The sequence below is a fragment of the Bos mutus genome, chromosome 9 (genome assembly GCF_027580195.1).
Source record: "Bos mutus isolate GX-2022 chromosome 9, NWIPB_WYAK_1.1, whole genome shotgun sequence".
Lineage (NCBI taxonomy): Eukaryota > Metazoa > Chordata > Mammalia > Artiodactyla > Bovidae > Bos > Bos mutus.
Window position 1 is genome coordinate 95,997,663 of NC_091625.1, and position 11,988 is coordinate 96,009,650.

At 56.7% G+C, this 11,988-nt stretch overlaps 1 protein-coding gene across 1 annotated transcript in view; it reads left to right on the forward strand.

Annotated features, from left to right (window-relative positions):
• Positions 1-11,988, forward strand: part of IGF2R (insulin like growth factor 2 receptor) — a 102,244-nt gene extending 90,256 nt beyond the window's left edge. The window contains 9 exon segments of the mRNA XM_070376983.1: positions 493-629; positions 2,820-2,934; positions 3,874-4,020; positions 4,409-4,596; positions 7,696-7,882; positions 8,350-8,502; positions 9,453-9,522; positions 10,179-10,516; positions 10,518-11,988. Of these exon segments, the coding sequence (XP_070233084.1) occupies positions 493-629; positions 2,820-2,934; positions 3,874-4,020; positions 4,409-4,596; positions 7,696-7,882; positions 8,350-8,502; positions 9,453-9,522; positions 10,179-10,516; positions 10,518-10,584 (1,402 nt within the window). The 3' untranslated portion in view covers positions 10,585-11,988.

Sequence of the window (11,988 nt, forward strand, 5' to 3'; positions counted from 1 at the left end):
GAGGAGCCTGGCGGGCTACAGTCCATGGGGTCGCAACAGTCGGACACGACTTTGACTAAACCACCCATCTGTGTTGGGTTGGTGGGGGTGTTAATTTGCCCCACTTTGCTGCCCCTAGTACCTTGGCTGTGCTGGCCTGACCGCTCCATGCTTAGAGCAGTGGGGAGCGTGGACCCGGAAGCCTCGGGAACCTGAAGACGGGGGAATGCCTTGCCAGGGTTTCAGCCGCTGCCTGTCCTGACTCTCGGCCGCCTGAGTCTGTTAGCCACCTGACTCTCGGGACTCACCCCGTGTGCCCGGTGGGCACGTGCGCATTTTCAGCGCCCACCCACTCTCTGGCCTTCGTTTACTCAGAGACCTGGGTCAGGGCTGTGTCCAGAGGTGCTGAGAGATGCTCGGACGGTAGCCTCTTCTGAAAGGGTGGGAAGAGCTGCCCCCAAGCGTGTCGGGACAGACGCCGACCTTGCTCACCTCCTCCGTGTTGTTCTGCAGGTACTACATCAACCTGTGTCAGAAAATATACAAGGGACCCCAGGACTGCTCGGAGAGAGCCAGCGTGTGCAAAAAGAGCACCTCTGGCGAGGTGCAGGTCCTCGGGCTCGTTCACACACAGAAGCTGGATGTTGTAGGTAAGGCCCTGCGGTCACACGTGTCGCGTCTGAGTTGGGAGGTGAGGGTGTCGTCCTGGGACTGGAGGGTCAGCGCTGGCTTCCGTCGGAACCTGCAGGAGTGTTATTCTCAGTAACCGTTTCTCAGGCAGCCTGGCGCCTCCTGAAGCGTTAGAACCGCCTCGTGTTCTCTGAGACGGCAGGTCCCGATCTGTGTCTAGAGGGCTGGGTGGTCTTGGGATGTCCAGGGCTCCTGTGAGTCGCTGCTCCAACTGTGGGCCGAGTGCCGGAGTCTCCCCGTACACGTGCACGGGTTTATTCGGGAGAAGCCAGACGACAAACACGAAAACCTGGTCAGGACCATCCAGATACATCCTCGTAAATGTCTTAATAATTTGACATCGGAAAATGAAGCTCTTTGTTAATAGTTCTGATGGAAAATTTCTCTTGCAGTTGGTTGTTGAGTGAAAGACTCTTCATGTGAAGGGAGAAGGTTGGGCTTTCTTTACTTAGGGACAGTCAGGGTTGGTGGAAGGGACAAGGAAGAAAGCCGTCATTGTGCCTGTTCAGCTGCGGGGAGGGGCTGGGGTTCCCCAAGCTGTCCTGATGAAAGCACAGGGAGACTTAGTCCACTTGAGCCGTTGAAATGGAGAAAGGAAATTCTGGAGGACAGCTGTCACCCTGGAGAGTAAGCCCCGACTCTGCAGGTTGGAAGTGGGGGTGAAGTCACCCCCCGCCCGAGCCCCAGCAGAAGTGTCCAGACCTCCCAGCCCGTGACCTTGGAGACCTCGGTTGTTGCTGCCGTGAAGGGCGCCGGGGGCTGAGGGTCGTTCTCTTCCTGTGCCTCGTCATCGTGTGGACGTCTGACCTGGGTCTTCCCACAGCCGAGTGCAAAGACTAGGAGGTTGAAGCCTCCTGAAAAGCATAGTGAGACCTCCTGTTCTCTGACACGCCAGGTGGGATCTTGCCTCTCTGGCCCCAACAGGACAACCGTCTAAGGCCCGTCACCGTGACCCCATGTTCACTTAGGGGACATCACCTAATGGGGTGAAGAGTCGGACTCTTATCACAGGAACCAGCAGTCCTCAAGATCTGTGCTTCATACGTGTGTGTGTCATACATGTGTGTGCACACGTGTAACCTTCAGCAATTCTCCAGGTCAACGTCTTAGTCCACTTCTGAGGTTGAGTGCCTGAGGCCTGGAAGGTCAAGAGTGCTGCCCATCTCGTCTGTGGGGCGGGGCAGCACTTCAGCAAGACCTCCACCTGTTGTTTCCATGTTCTAGGAGTTTAAGCATTTCTCTTCGAAGCTGTGAAACTTCCAGAGTTTTCCAGAGAAGCCCAGTTATTTATAACAAATTCACCCAGAGTAGCTTTGACCGTGACTGGGGCTGGGAGCCTGGGTCTCACCCCTCAGCTCCCCTTGGTTGGCCCCTGTGCCTCGGCCGTGCCTGGAGGACCCCTGGCAGCTGGTACTGCCCATTCTGGGCCCACTGCCTCTAAGGATGTGGATTGGGTGTGAGCGCCACGCCCGAGGACTGCCGAGAGCCAGGCCTGAGCCTGCTGTGTCCCGGCCCCTGGAGCCGCCATCCGTCCGCTGAGGAGGGCTGGGCTCGGGCGTCCCCAGGGCAGCTCTCAGAATCTCTGGCCCCTGGGAGCCAGGCTGCTGAAAGCGAGTCCCTGCTTCCCTTGGCCCCTGCATACTAGGGCTCTGCTGGTTCCTCAACCACACCCTCTTCAGAAGCAGGAAGAGCCCCATGTGGAGCCAGGAGACCGAGCAGACCAGAGCGGTTCTGTGTGGGCCGTCTCTCTGCTAGGTGGAGGTCTCGCCCCCTGCCCTCTTCATCCCAGGTGGCTCGTGGGGCACATGGGGGAAGCGCCGGGCTGGCACAGAGGTTGCAGGGAGCTGGGGACCTCAGGCTGCCGCCGTTACCTGCGGTCCAGCCCTGCACACATGCCATGCGGGGGGCTCCTTGCTCAGCCCTGAGCTGCACGCCCTGGGGTCTCCCTATCACACAGGAGAGTGCTCACAGGTAGGGGCTGAGTTGTGACCCCGGTCTCCTCTGGCCATGCAGGTAGTGACGTGGGCTGGGTGCGAGTCACCAGGCTGGCGGTGCTGACCGCCAGGGAGATGAGTCTCCAGAGCCACTTCTGACCTTGAGGCTCCTAGGATGCCCTAGAGATAACGTCAGTTCAATGGTCTGTGTTTCAGATGACAGAGTCATCGTAACTTACTCTAAAGGCCACTACTGTGGGGACAATAAGACAGCGTCTGCTGTCATCGAGCTGACCTGTGCCAAGACAGTGGGGCGGCCTTCGTTCACGAGGTGAGGGTGCGGGGTACCCCACCCCAGGGGGTAGCTGGGCCCTGGGCGGGCTGGGCCCCCGTCAGAACTCCTCCCCGCGGTTTCTGCTTGGCGGCTTAGTGTGCGTGCCTCAGAGAGGATACTGGGGTTGTCACAGTAGCGATGGGGGGGACCGGCCCCTGAGACCCCTAGCCTGGTGGGGCCAGGGCAAGTCTGCAAGGGAGGAGTCCTGGATGGAGGCTGGGACCCGTGCATGAGACTGATAAAGCAGTTGCATAAAGTGGGATTTCACCGGCCTCCGTCTTCAAGGTCTCAGTGTAACTAAGGCTTCACTAATGGGTGCCGCCCACGGCCAGCTGTTCAGGAGGCTGGTCTGGGACTCCCAGCAGGTGGGGCGGCACCACCTGGAATGCCCTTTTATTTTGCTGGAAATTTCCGCCTCTGGTGCTGGGAGGGCGTTTGGCCAGCAGAGGAGCATGTGAGCTGTGCTTGTTGAACAGGCCCAATTTCCTTATAGAAGCAGGGCTTGGGAAAGGGGAGACCCAGGAACTGTCAAAGGGTCAAAATCAATGCTTGTAAAGCAGGCTTTCAAAAATACGGGAGCAGATCTTCCCAGCTGTTAGATGTTGCCCAGTGTCTAAATGTAAAAAAATTACATGTTGAAGTGCTTGCCTGCTTTTTTTTTTCACATGGTGGTTGAGCTGGATGGTGTTGGGGAAGGGAGATGAAGTCAACCCCCTAGCCTGGAGCGGCTGGTCCCTGGCTCGGGGCGGGAAGGGCTGGGCGGTGGGGGGCTCCTGGGGCCCTGGCAGGCGGGTGGTGGGGGGCTCCCGGGGCAGAAGGGCAGTTGGGCGGTGGGGGGCTCCCGGGGCGGAAGGGCAGGTGGGCGGTGGGGGGCTCCCGGGGCCCTGGCAGGTGGGCGGAAGGGGGGCCGTGACCGCGGTCCGTGTGCCCCTGCAGGTTCGACGTCGACAGCTGCACCTACCACTTCAGCTGGGACTCACGAGCGGCCTGCGCCGTGAAGCCTCAGGAGGTGCAGATGGTGAATGGGACCATCACCAACCCGGCCAACGGCCGGAGCTTCAGCCTCGGGGATATTTACTTCAAGTAAGTGGGGCCGTTCTGTGGGAGCGCCGCCCCGTAATCCTCCCGTCTCTGCCCGGCTGAAGGCTGTGAGACGAAGAGGTCCGTGTTGGCGCGTTTTAGTTACCGTTTCCAGTTACCATTGTCACGTCTGGCTCAGACAGAGGGCAGGCATCGCTTAGCTGTTCGAGTCGAACCCCAAAGATGGCGAGGTCTCTCGAGTGTGAAAATAATGTCGCTCCTCCTCTTACCATTTGTGATAAGCCCAGGGGTCGGAGCTGGAACCTTCTGGACCGATTTTTGATGAGGAACCTTCTGGCTTTACTAGTTTCTTTCTTTAAGTTTCTTAGCAGCGTCACTAGGTGGGTCCCGGGATCCAGGGCTGTCCCCGAGCCCTTTTCTTTCTCCTCAGACGATTCAGCGCCTCTGGGGACATGAGGACCAACGGGGACAGGTACATCTACGAGATCCAGCTGTCGTCCATCACGGGCTCCAGCAGCCCCGCCTGCTCTGGGGCCAGCATCTGCCAGAGGAAGGCCAACGACCAGCACTTCAGTCGCAAAGTCGGAACCTCCAACCAAACCAGATACTACGTTCAAGGTAATTCTCTCCACCCGCGTGCCACGTTTAGCTTCCTCGGAGGCACATTAACCTTTTTATGAGCACACACTCCCTTTGGTTAAAACATCAGATTGGTTTTAACCTGAAAGCCCCAGATCCAATCCTGTGTCTTGTGGACTGAGCAGCACATGTCAGAGTCGCAGCGGTTCACTGTCGGGAAGACTTACGTCCTACACAGATGTGCAAAGCCTGGTCTAAACTAGAGGTGGTGAGGTGGGCATGAAGGACCACAGCCAGAATTACTTTTGGTTGGTTTGGTTTTCATCACAATGCTTCTTTATTTTTAAACTTCAGATGTTACTAGGGGAAGGTAAGAGATTTTATATTTGTCAAAAGGATGAAAAGAGAGCGACCTGGCCCAAGTGTTCGCAGTGGGTGTGGAGGAAGGCCTTCCGCTACACGGATGCAGCTTTTTCCTGTGTTTCTTTTTTTCCTTCCTTTTTGTTGAGATAAAATTGACATAGAGCCATAGCTCAGATGGTTAAGAATCTGCCTGTAATGCAGGAGACCTGGGTTCGCTCCCTGGGTTGGGAAGATCCCCTGGAGAAGGAAATGGCAACTTACTCCAGTATTCTTGCCTGGAGAATTCCATGGACAGAGGAGCCCGGGGGGCTGTAGTCCATGGGGTCTCACAAGCATTGGACACGACTGAACGACTAACACTGTATAAGTTTAAGGTGTACAGAATTATGATCTGCGTTGTATACATCATGAAATGATTATCACAATAAACTTAGTGACTGTCCATCATGTCCTGTAGGTACAAAATTAAAAAAGTAGAAAAAAAATTATTTTTCTCTTGTAGTGAGAACTCTTAGGATTTATTCTTTTGACATACAGCAGGGTTCGTTATATTTAGCATGTGGTGTGTGGCATCTGAGTATTACACCCCTGGTAACCGCAAATCTTATCTCTTTTTCTGTGAGTTTGTTGGTTTGTTTCTGAAACATAATTGACCTGCCGTGCTCTGTTAGTTCCAGTTGCACGACATAGCGTTTTCAACATTTCCGTACATTTCAAAAATCATCACCACGCTAGGTCTGGTTGTCATCTGTCACCATGCAAAGACGTGACGTAGTTACTGACTGTGTTCCCACACTTTGCACTTCATATGTACGCTTCTTTCTTGTGCCACTGACGTTTATACCTCCTCACCCCCCTCACCCATGTCTTTGCTAATTCCTTCTTGACCTGGAAAGAATATTTCCAGGAGGCAGCTCCTGTGTTTTTGTTTTCATCAACTAGTCTTTCTCTGTAAACCATTTCATGGTTTGATTTTTGAACTAGGTAAATGAACTTGCTTTTTTAAAAACAGTTAAATGTGTTTACAAAACCAGCTGACTTTTGACCTCCCCGAGAGGAGGTGGGGTGGGTAGCTGCTCCCTGAGTAGGTGGAGTCTCAGAGAAGTTTCCATGCGCAGGTGGTAAATAAGCCAGTCTCTGTGCTTGGCAGTGCCCACTGGGGCTGGGCAGAGTCCTGCCAGGTCAGCCTGGCTCGCGTCCACGCCTCTCCATCAAGAGCACCTGCAGGCACCCTGCCACTTCTCCTCGGGCCTTCCTGCTGGCACACCTCGGCCTGCCCACCCCCACCCACTTCCGCACTGCCACACCCAGCTCGGGGCTCCCTTCTCTCACCCAGGGGCACTGCCGCTGGTGGGTCTGCAGCAGTGGTCCGGCTCCACGCCGCAGCCCTGGTCAGGGGCCCAGTTACCAGGCTGAGAACCTTATGTCTGTAAGGCCTATGTCTAGTCTAGTTGGCCTCCTGCAGTCCCCAGGCTTAGGGAGCGTGTGTGTGTGTGTGTGCGCATTTATTTATTCTTGGTTAGATAAATCCCTTTCTTACCTTTTCACTCCATTCACTCACCACCAGTAGGAAATAGGTTTGGTTTTAAGACCTTCATCTACGTACCACCCCGCCACACGTCTGCGTTCATTCCAGAGGGTGAGGGCGGGAGGCCTCCAGGCCCGTCTCTGGCTGAGCTTCGGTGTTGCCACCTTGGCTCCTTACCAACCTCATGGCTTTGTGTCCACAGTCCAGGCTGTGGGGCAGCCCTCTCGGGTCACGGCTCAGCCGGGTACGTACGAGTGAGGACCCCGGGGGCCCCCTGAGCCCAGCCCACATGGCCGGCCTCGGGGCTGGCCTCCACTCGCTCCACCGCACACACTGCACACCCTGGCCCTCTAGCGGGGGCAACTGCGCACCGGCCGCCAAGCTGTCCTCACGAGGCAGGGTCCGCACAGGGACCCCTTGCGTCTCACACCAGCTGCACATTCAGGGGGCGCTCCTTGGGTGTGATAGCTCGTTAGAAAGACACCACGAAAAGCTGTCTTAGTCATGCTTACAGGTTATTATAGTGAAAGGGTGTAAATTAAAACCAGCCAGTGGGAGAAGCACCGCAGGGTGAAGTCCAGGAGGGAGCCAGACGCTTGTGGCGTCTTCTCCCTGTGGAGTCAGGAGGTGTCAACGGACAAATGTGTGACAGTGTGAACGTGTGACAACACGCACGGAAGTTCAGGAGCTGACCAGGGAGGCCCACTGCGCCTCCATGTCCAGGGTTTGTTGATACTTCATTGTGTATGCTTGACTGACTAGTCAGTTTTTTAGTTGGTTTGCTGACTGGTTGGTTGGTTGGTTGACTGGCTGGTTGGTTAGTTGGTTGGTTGTTCGGTTAGTGGGTTGGTTGGCTGGTTGACTAGTTGACTGGTTGGTTGATTGGTTGGTTAGTGGGCTGATTTGTTGGTTGATTGGTTGCCTACATGGTCAACCCTGGTGTCTAGGCGGACTGAGACATGTGGGCAGCCCCCACTCCACATCATGTTGTTTGCTGAGGACAAAGGCCAGACCTGTCTTAGGGCAAGGTTCAAATCTCTCCCGCTTCCTGACTTAGGGCAGGGGCTCCATATTGTGTGTGAGCAGTCTTGTGAAGAGCTCCTCTGGGACATGAGACGAAGGACCCTTTCGTCTGATTCTAAGTCTCTGCAGACCTTTTGCAGATGATGGAGAGGTAAACTCAGCCCGCTGTTGAAGCACGCATGTTCACGCTACTGTGCCTGTGTGTGCGTCTGCCTTTTTGACAGATGGCGACCTGGATGTGGTGTTCACCTCGTCCTCCAAGTGTGGAAAAGACAAGACAAAGTCTGTGTCCTCCACCATCTTCTTCCACTGTGACCCCCTGGTGAAGGACGGGATCCCCGAGTTCAGCCACGAGACTGCCGACTGCCAGTACCTCTTCTCCTGGCACACCTCTGCCGTGTGCCCGCTGGGGTAAGCGGGGTGCTGGCCCACAGTGTCCCCCAGCCCCAGAGTGCCAAGGCTGGCTCCAGAGATGAGTTGTTGCGAGGGAGAAGTTGTTACCTGGGTTGTGACCCTGTGTCTTCCCAGAGCAGAGAGTCGTGGTCCTGGAAGACCAGGGCAGCTGGTGTGTCCCCCTGAGTCTCTGCTCCAGAAGTGCCTCTGTGCCTTCAGGGCCCCGCAGCAGGGTCAGCAAGGCTGCAGGGGGGCGAGGCATGTTCTCCAAAGCAGCTCTCCTCATCCCCTTAGTGATGGAAGCTCGTGTGGCGGAGGCAGTGTCTTTCGGCCTTTCCTGCCCCTCCACCTCAGTCTCGGCGTCAGAGGGGTTTGCCCACGGGGGTTCTCCCGGCTAGTGGCTCGTGTCTTCCTGGGTGTGGGTGTGCACAGTCAGGGCCTGGGCCTCGCCGGGCAGGGGGCTGAGCGCTGTGGTCTCCCTGTAGGGCGGGCTTCGACGAGGAGATCGCAGGGGATGACGCCCAGGAGCACAAAGGGCTCTCAGAGCGCAGCCAGGCGGTCGGGGCAGTGCTCAGCCTGCTGCTGGTGGCACTCACCGCCTGCCTGCTCACCCTGCTGCTGTACAAGAAGGAGCGCCGGTAAGGAGAGGGGAGGGTCCGGGCGGGGGGCCAGGCCAGAGGCCCAGAGTCAAGCCCTGGCTTCCTCTTCTTGAGCAGCAGCAGCTAGAGCTCTTAAGACCCTGGACGCTGTGTTGTGTAGAGCTTCCTGCGATGACTGTCTGTGCGTCTGAGCTGTCAGGTCACGTGGCCAGATGCCCCATGGGCCTCAGCCCGAGCCCGCCCTGTTCCCAGGACATGGCTCGCTGCACGTGTCCCCACGTGAGCTGACCATCTTCTGATCAACTGACCCCTTCCCTTAAGAGGAGAGCATTTACGAGGTGCCAGCTGTGACCTCACCCCCATCCGTAGTCTCCCCTTTGGCGGATGAAAGGTCTTGTCACTCACGGGCAGGCCAGTGTGACTGTCCAGCAGGTTTCACGTCACCTGTGAACGAGGCCCAGGGCTCTGCATGTGGTCAGCCGTGTCCCAAGGGCAGGGATGGGCCGGCTCTGGGGCTTCCTATCTCCCCCCTCACCTGCCCACCAATCCAGAGGCAAATGACAGGGTCAGGAAGTGCTGACCACCACCACCCCAGAGGCCATCAGCCAGATGCTGGAGTGGGGCAGGAGGTCTGGGTGTAAGCTGGCCCTGGGTTTGCCACTCAGCCCGGTAATCTCAGCACAGCCCTGGGGTGGCAGGGAGGTGTGGGCTTGTTCCATCCGCATGCGGAAGAGCACGCGCAGAGATGTGGGGTAACTCACTCTGGTCTCTGTTAGCACCACAAAGACGGGGCGTGTCTTTGCATACAGGGTTTGAATCTGCTTCTCCTGATTCCATAGCCTTCCTTCCTCTGACTTGGCTCCAAGCCCTGCTGTTGTGGGTTGAGGGAGCGTGTGCTTGGGTGGGCACAGCCTCCTGTCGGGGGGCACAGTGTTGGGGATCCAGGGCGGGGTGGCTCCAGGCTGGAGTAACTGGAACCCCCTTTGCAGGGAGATGGTAATGAGCAGGCTTACCAACTGCTGCCGCCGGAGCGCGAACGTGTCCTACAAGTACTCGAAGGTAAGGCCTGCTGAGGCCTCCGGCGGCTTCCCGCCCCGTCCCCAACCCCGCTAGACACACACACACAGTCCACATGTCGAGATGTCGGCCAGTGGCTGCAAGGAAACCATCATCGCAGGCCGTTCGAAACCGCCGAAGGGGAAACTGCCTCTCGTAGCTCTCAACCTGAACACATTCTTTGTCCTTTCTTCTTCAAGGTTTTCTAATTGTGATGGCGGCTAATTTCTTACAGCATTTAATATTCAGATCGTTTCTACTTTTTTGGCTTTTCTACAGAAAGCATGACAATGAAACTTGTTGTGCCCTGGCATTTGGATGATTTCCTTTGGTTGAGTTTCTAGCAGTTGAGCCCAGGTGGCATAAATGCTCTCCTGGCTCTTGATTGTCCTGCCAGCTGCTTTCTAGAAGGTCTCCCTCAACTGCACGCATCCACGTGGTGTTGTCCACCGGGCTCCTTTCCCCTTCGGCACCTCTCTCTACCACTTAGGGCTTCAGGATCAGAGGGCCCGTCCCTGAGTCCCTGACCCTGTCTGCCTTGGTCGGATCTCAGCAGGAGCTGGCGCTTGCCAGCCTTCCCCTTCCTCTCCCTGCTGGGGTTTCAGGGGTGGTCAGATGAGGTATCAGGTGGGCCCATGGTCCCTGCGGTGTCCTGGCAGGTGAACAAGGAGGAGGAGGCGGACGAGAACGAGACAGAGTGGCTGATGGAGGAGATCCAGCCGCCGGCGCCGCGGCCCGGGAAGGAGGGCCAGGAGAACGGGCACGTGGCCGCCAAGTCGGTGAGAGCTGCCGACACGCTGAGCGCCCTGCACGGCGACGAGCAGGATAGCGAGGACGAGGTCCTGACGCTGCCCGAGGTGAAGGTGCGCCCGCCAGGCCGGGCTCCTGGTGCCGAAGGTGGCCCCCCGCTGCGGCCACTGCCTCGGAAGGCGCCGCCGCCGCTGCGGGCGGACGACCGGGTGGGGCTGGTGCGCGGGGAGCCGGCGCGCCGGGGGCGGCCCGGCGGCGGCCACGCCCATCAGCACCTTCCACGACGACAGCGACGAGGACCTCCTGCACGTCTAGGCTCGCCCGCGCCGGCTCCGACCAGATCCGATGGGACTCCGTGATGCTTCTGTCCTTGGCCTTTAACGAAAACTGTCCAAAAAAGGGAAGAGTGTTGGTGGTGGGGGAGGAGGGGGGCGCCCCTCTCCGTGGGCACGGGGAGGAGGCGCGGCCGCTGATGGCCGCGCCAGCCCCGGGTCTGTCCCCAGCCCTCACCTTGAGCGTGGCCGCCGTGCGCTTCCTAAAGGCGCCGGGGCCAGACGCGTCTTGGGACTGAGGGCTGCCTTTAAGGAAGACCCTTGCTGCTTTAGGCCCTGTAGGGTATTTGATCATTATATTTTAGCATTTAATTCTCTCCTATTTATTGACTTTTGACAATTACTCAGGTTTGCGAAAAAAGAAAAAAAAAAAAAAAACCACCAACAGTTTTTTCCTGCCGGCAGGGGGGTAACCTTTCCTGTCCATCTTTTAGGCGGGGGGAGGCTGTGGGCATGCTCGGACGCTTTGAACTGGTCCACCATGTATCCTCTCAGTTAGACTCCACCACTCTGTCTCTTCTCTTTTGCTTCTGTGGCGTCAGGGCACACGGGTGTGTGCGTGCGCACACGCGTGGGTCCGCAGTTGCCTGGGCTGTGGAGGGAGCCGCCCGCTCTCTGCCTCCCGAGTCAGTAACAGCTGCAGCCTTTTTTTTTTTTTGCATGATGTCTTCGATTCCAGGTGCACAGAGCACACTTATCAGTATTTCTCTCGCCAGCTGGTGAAGTCAAACAACCCACCCAAAGATTGATGTGTGTGTGTGTGTGTGTGCGTATGCGCGTGTGCGCGTGCATGCGCACGCCTGTGCCTATGTGCGCACATGTGTGTCTGAGAGAATGGGAGTCGAGATGTCAGACTTTTTTCCAGACTTGGGGTGTAGGTCTCACCTCTTCAGGTTCTCGTGATACCACCTTTACTGTGCTTATTTTTTTAAGAAAAAAAAAAAAGTGTCTATCGACCATTCGACCTATAAGAAGCCTTAATTTGCACAGTGCGTGACTCACGGAAGTTGCATGAAAGCCAGTGGGCCAGGCTCTCGCCCCCAGCCTTGCACTTGGATTCCCGCCCGGGCACGGCCGAGACCGGCCGCCCGGTCCGCAGGACGGGAGGGGGGACCGCGTCCTTCCCCGGCTGTTGGCGCCTTTCTCTGAAGTGTTTAACGAATGACTTTTCTGGCATTTATAGAGCTGTATATAGACTCAGTGGTATTCATATTCTGGAAAGCCAACCAACCCGCAGGGTTCCTGGGTTTGTACTCTCGTTTGGCTAGCTTATATGATTTCAACATGAGTGTATTTTTAAAAATTGATTTCTTTCCTCATTTTTTTTCCAATCAAATTTACTGTAATATAAGGTATTCAACGATTTGAATAAAAGATAAATTATTAA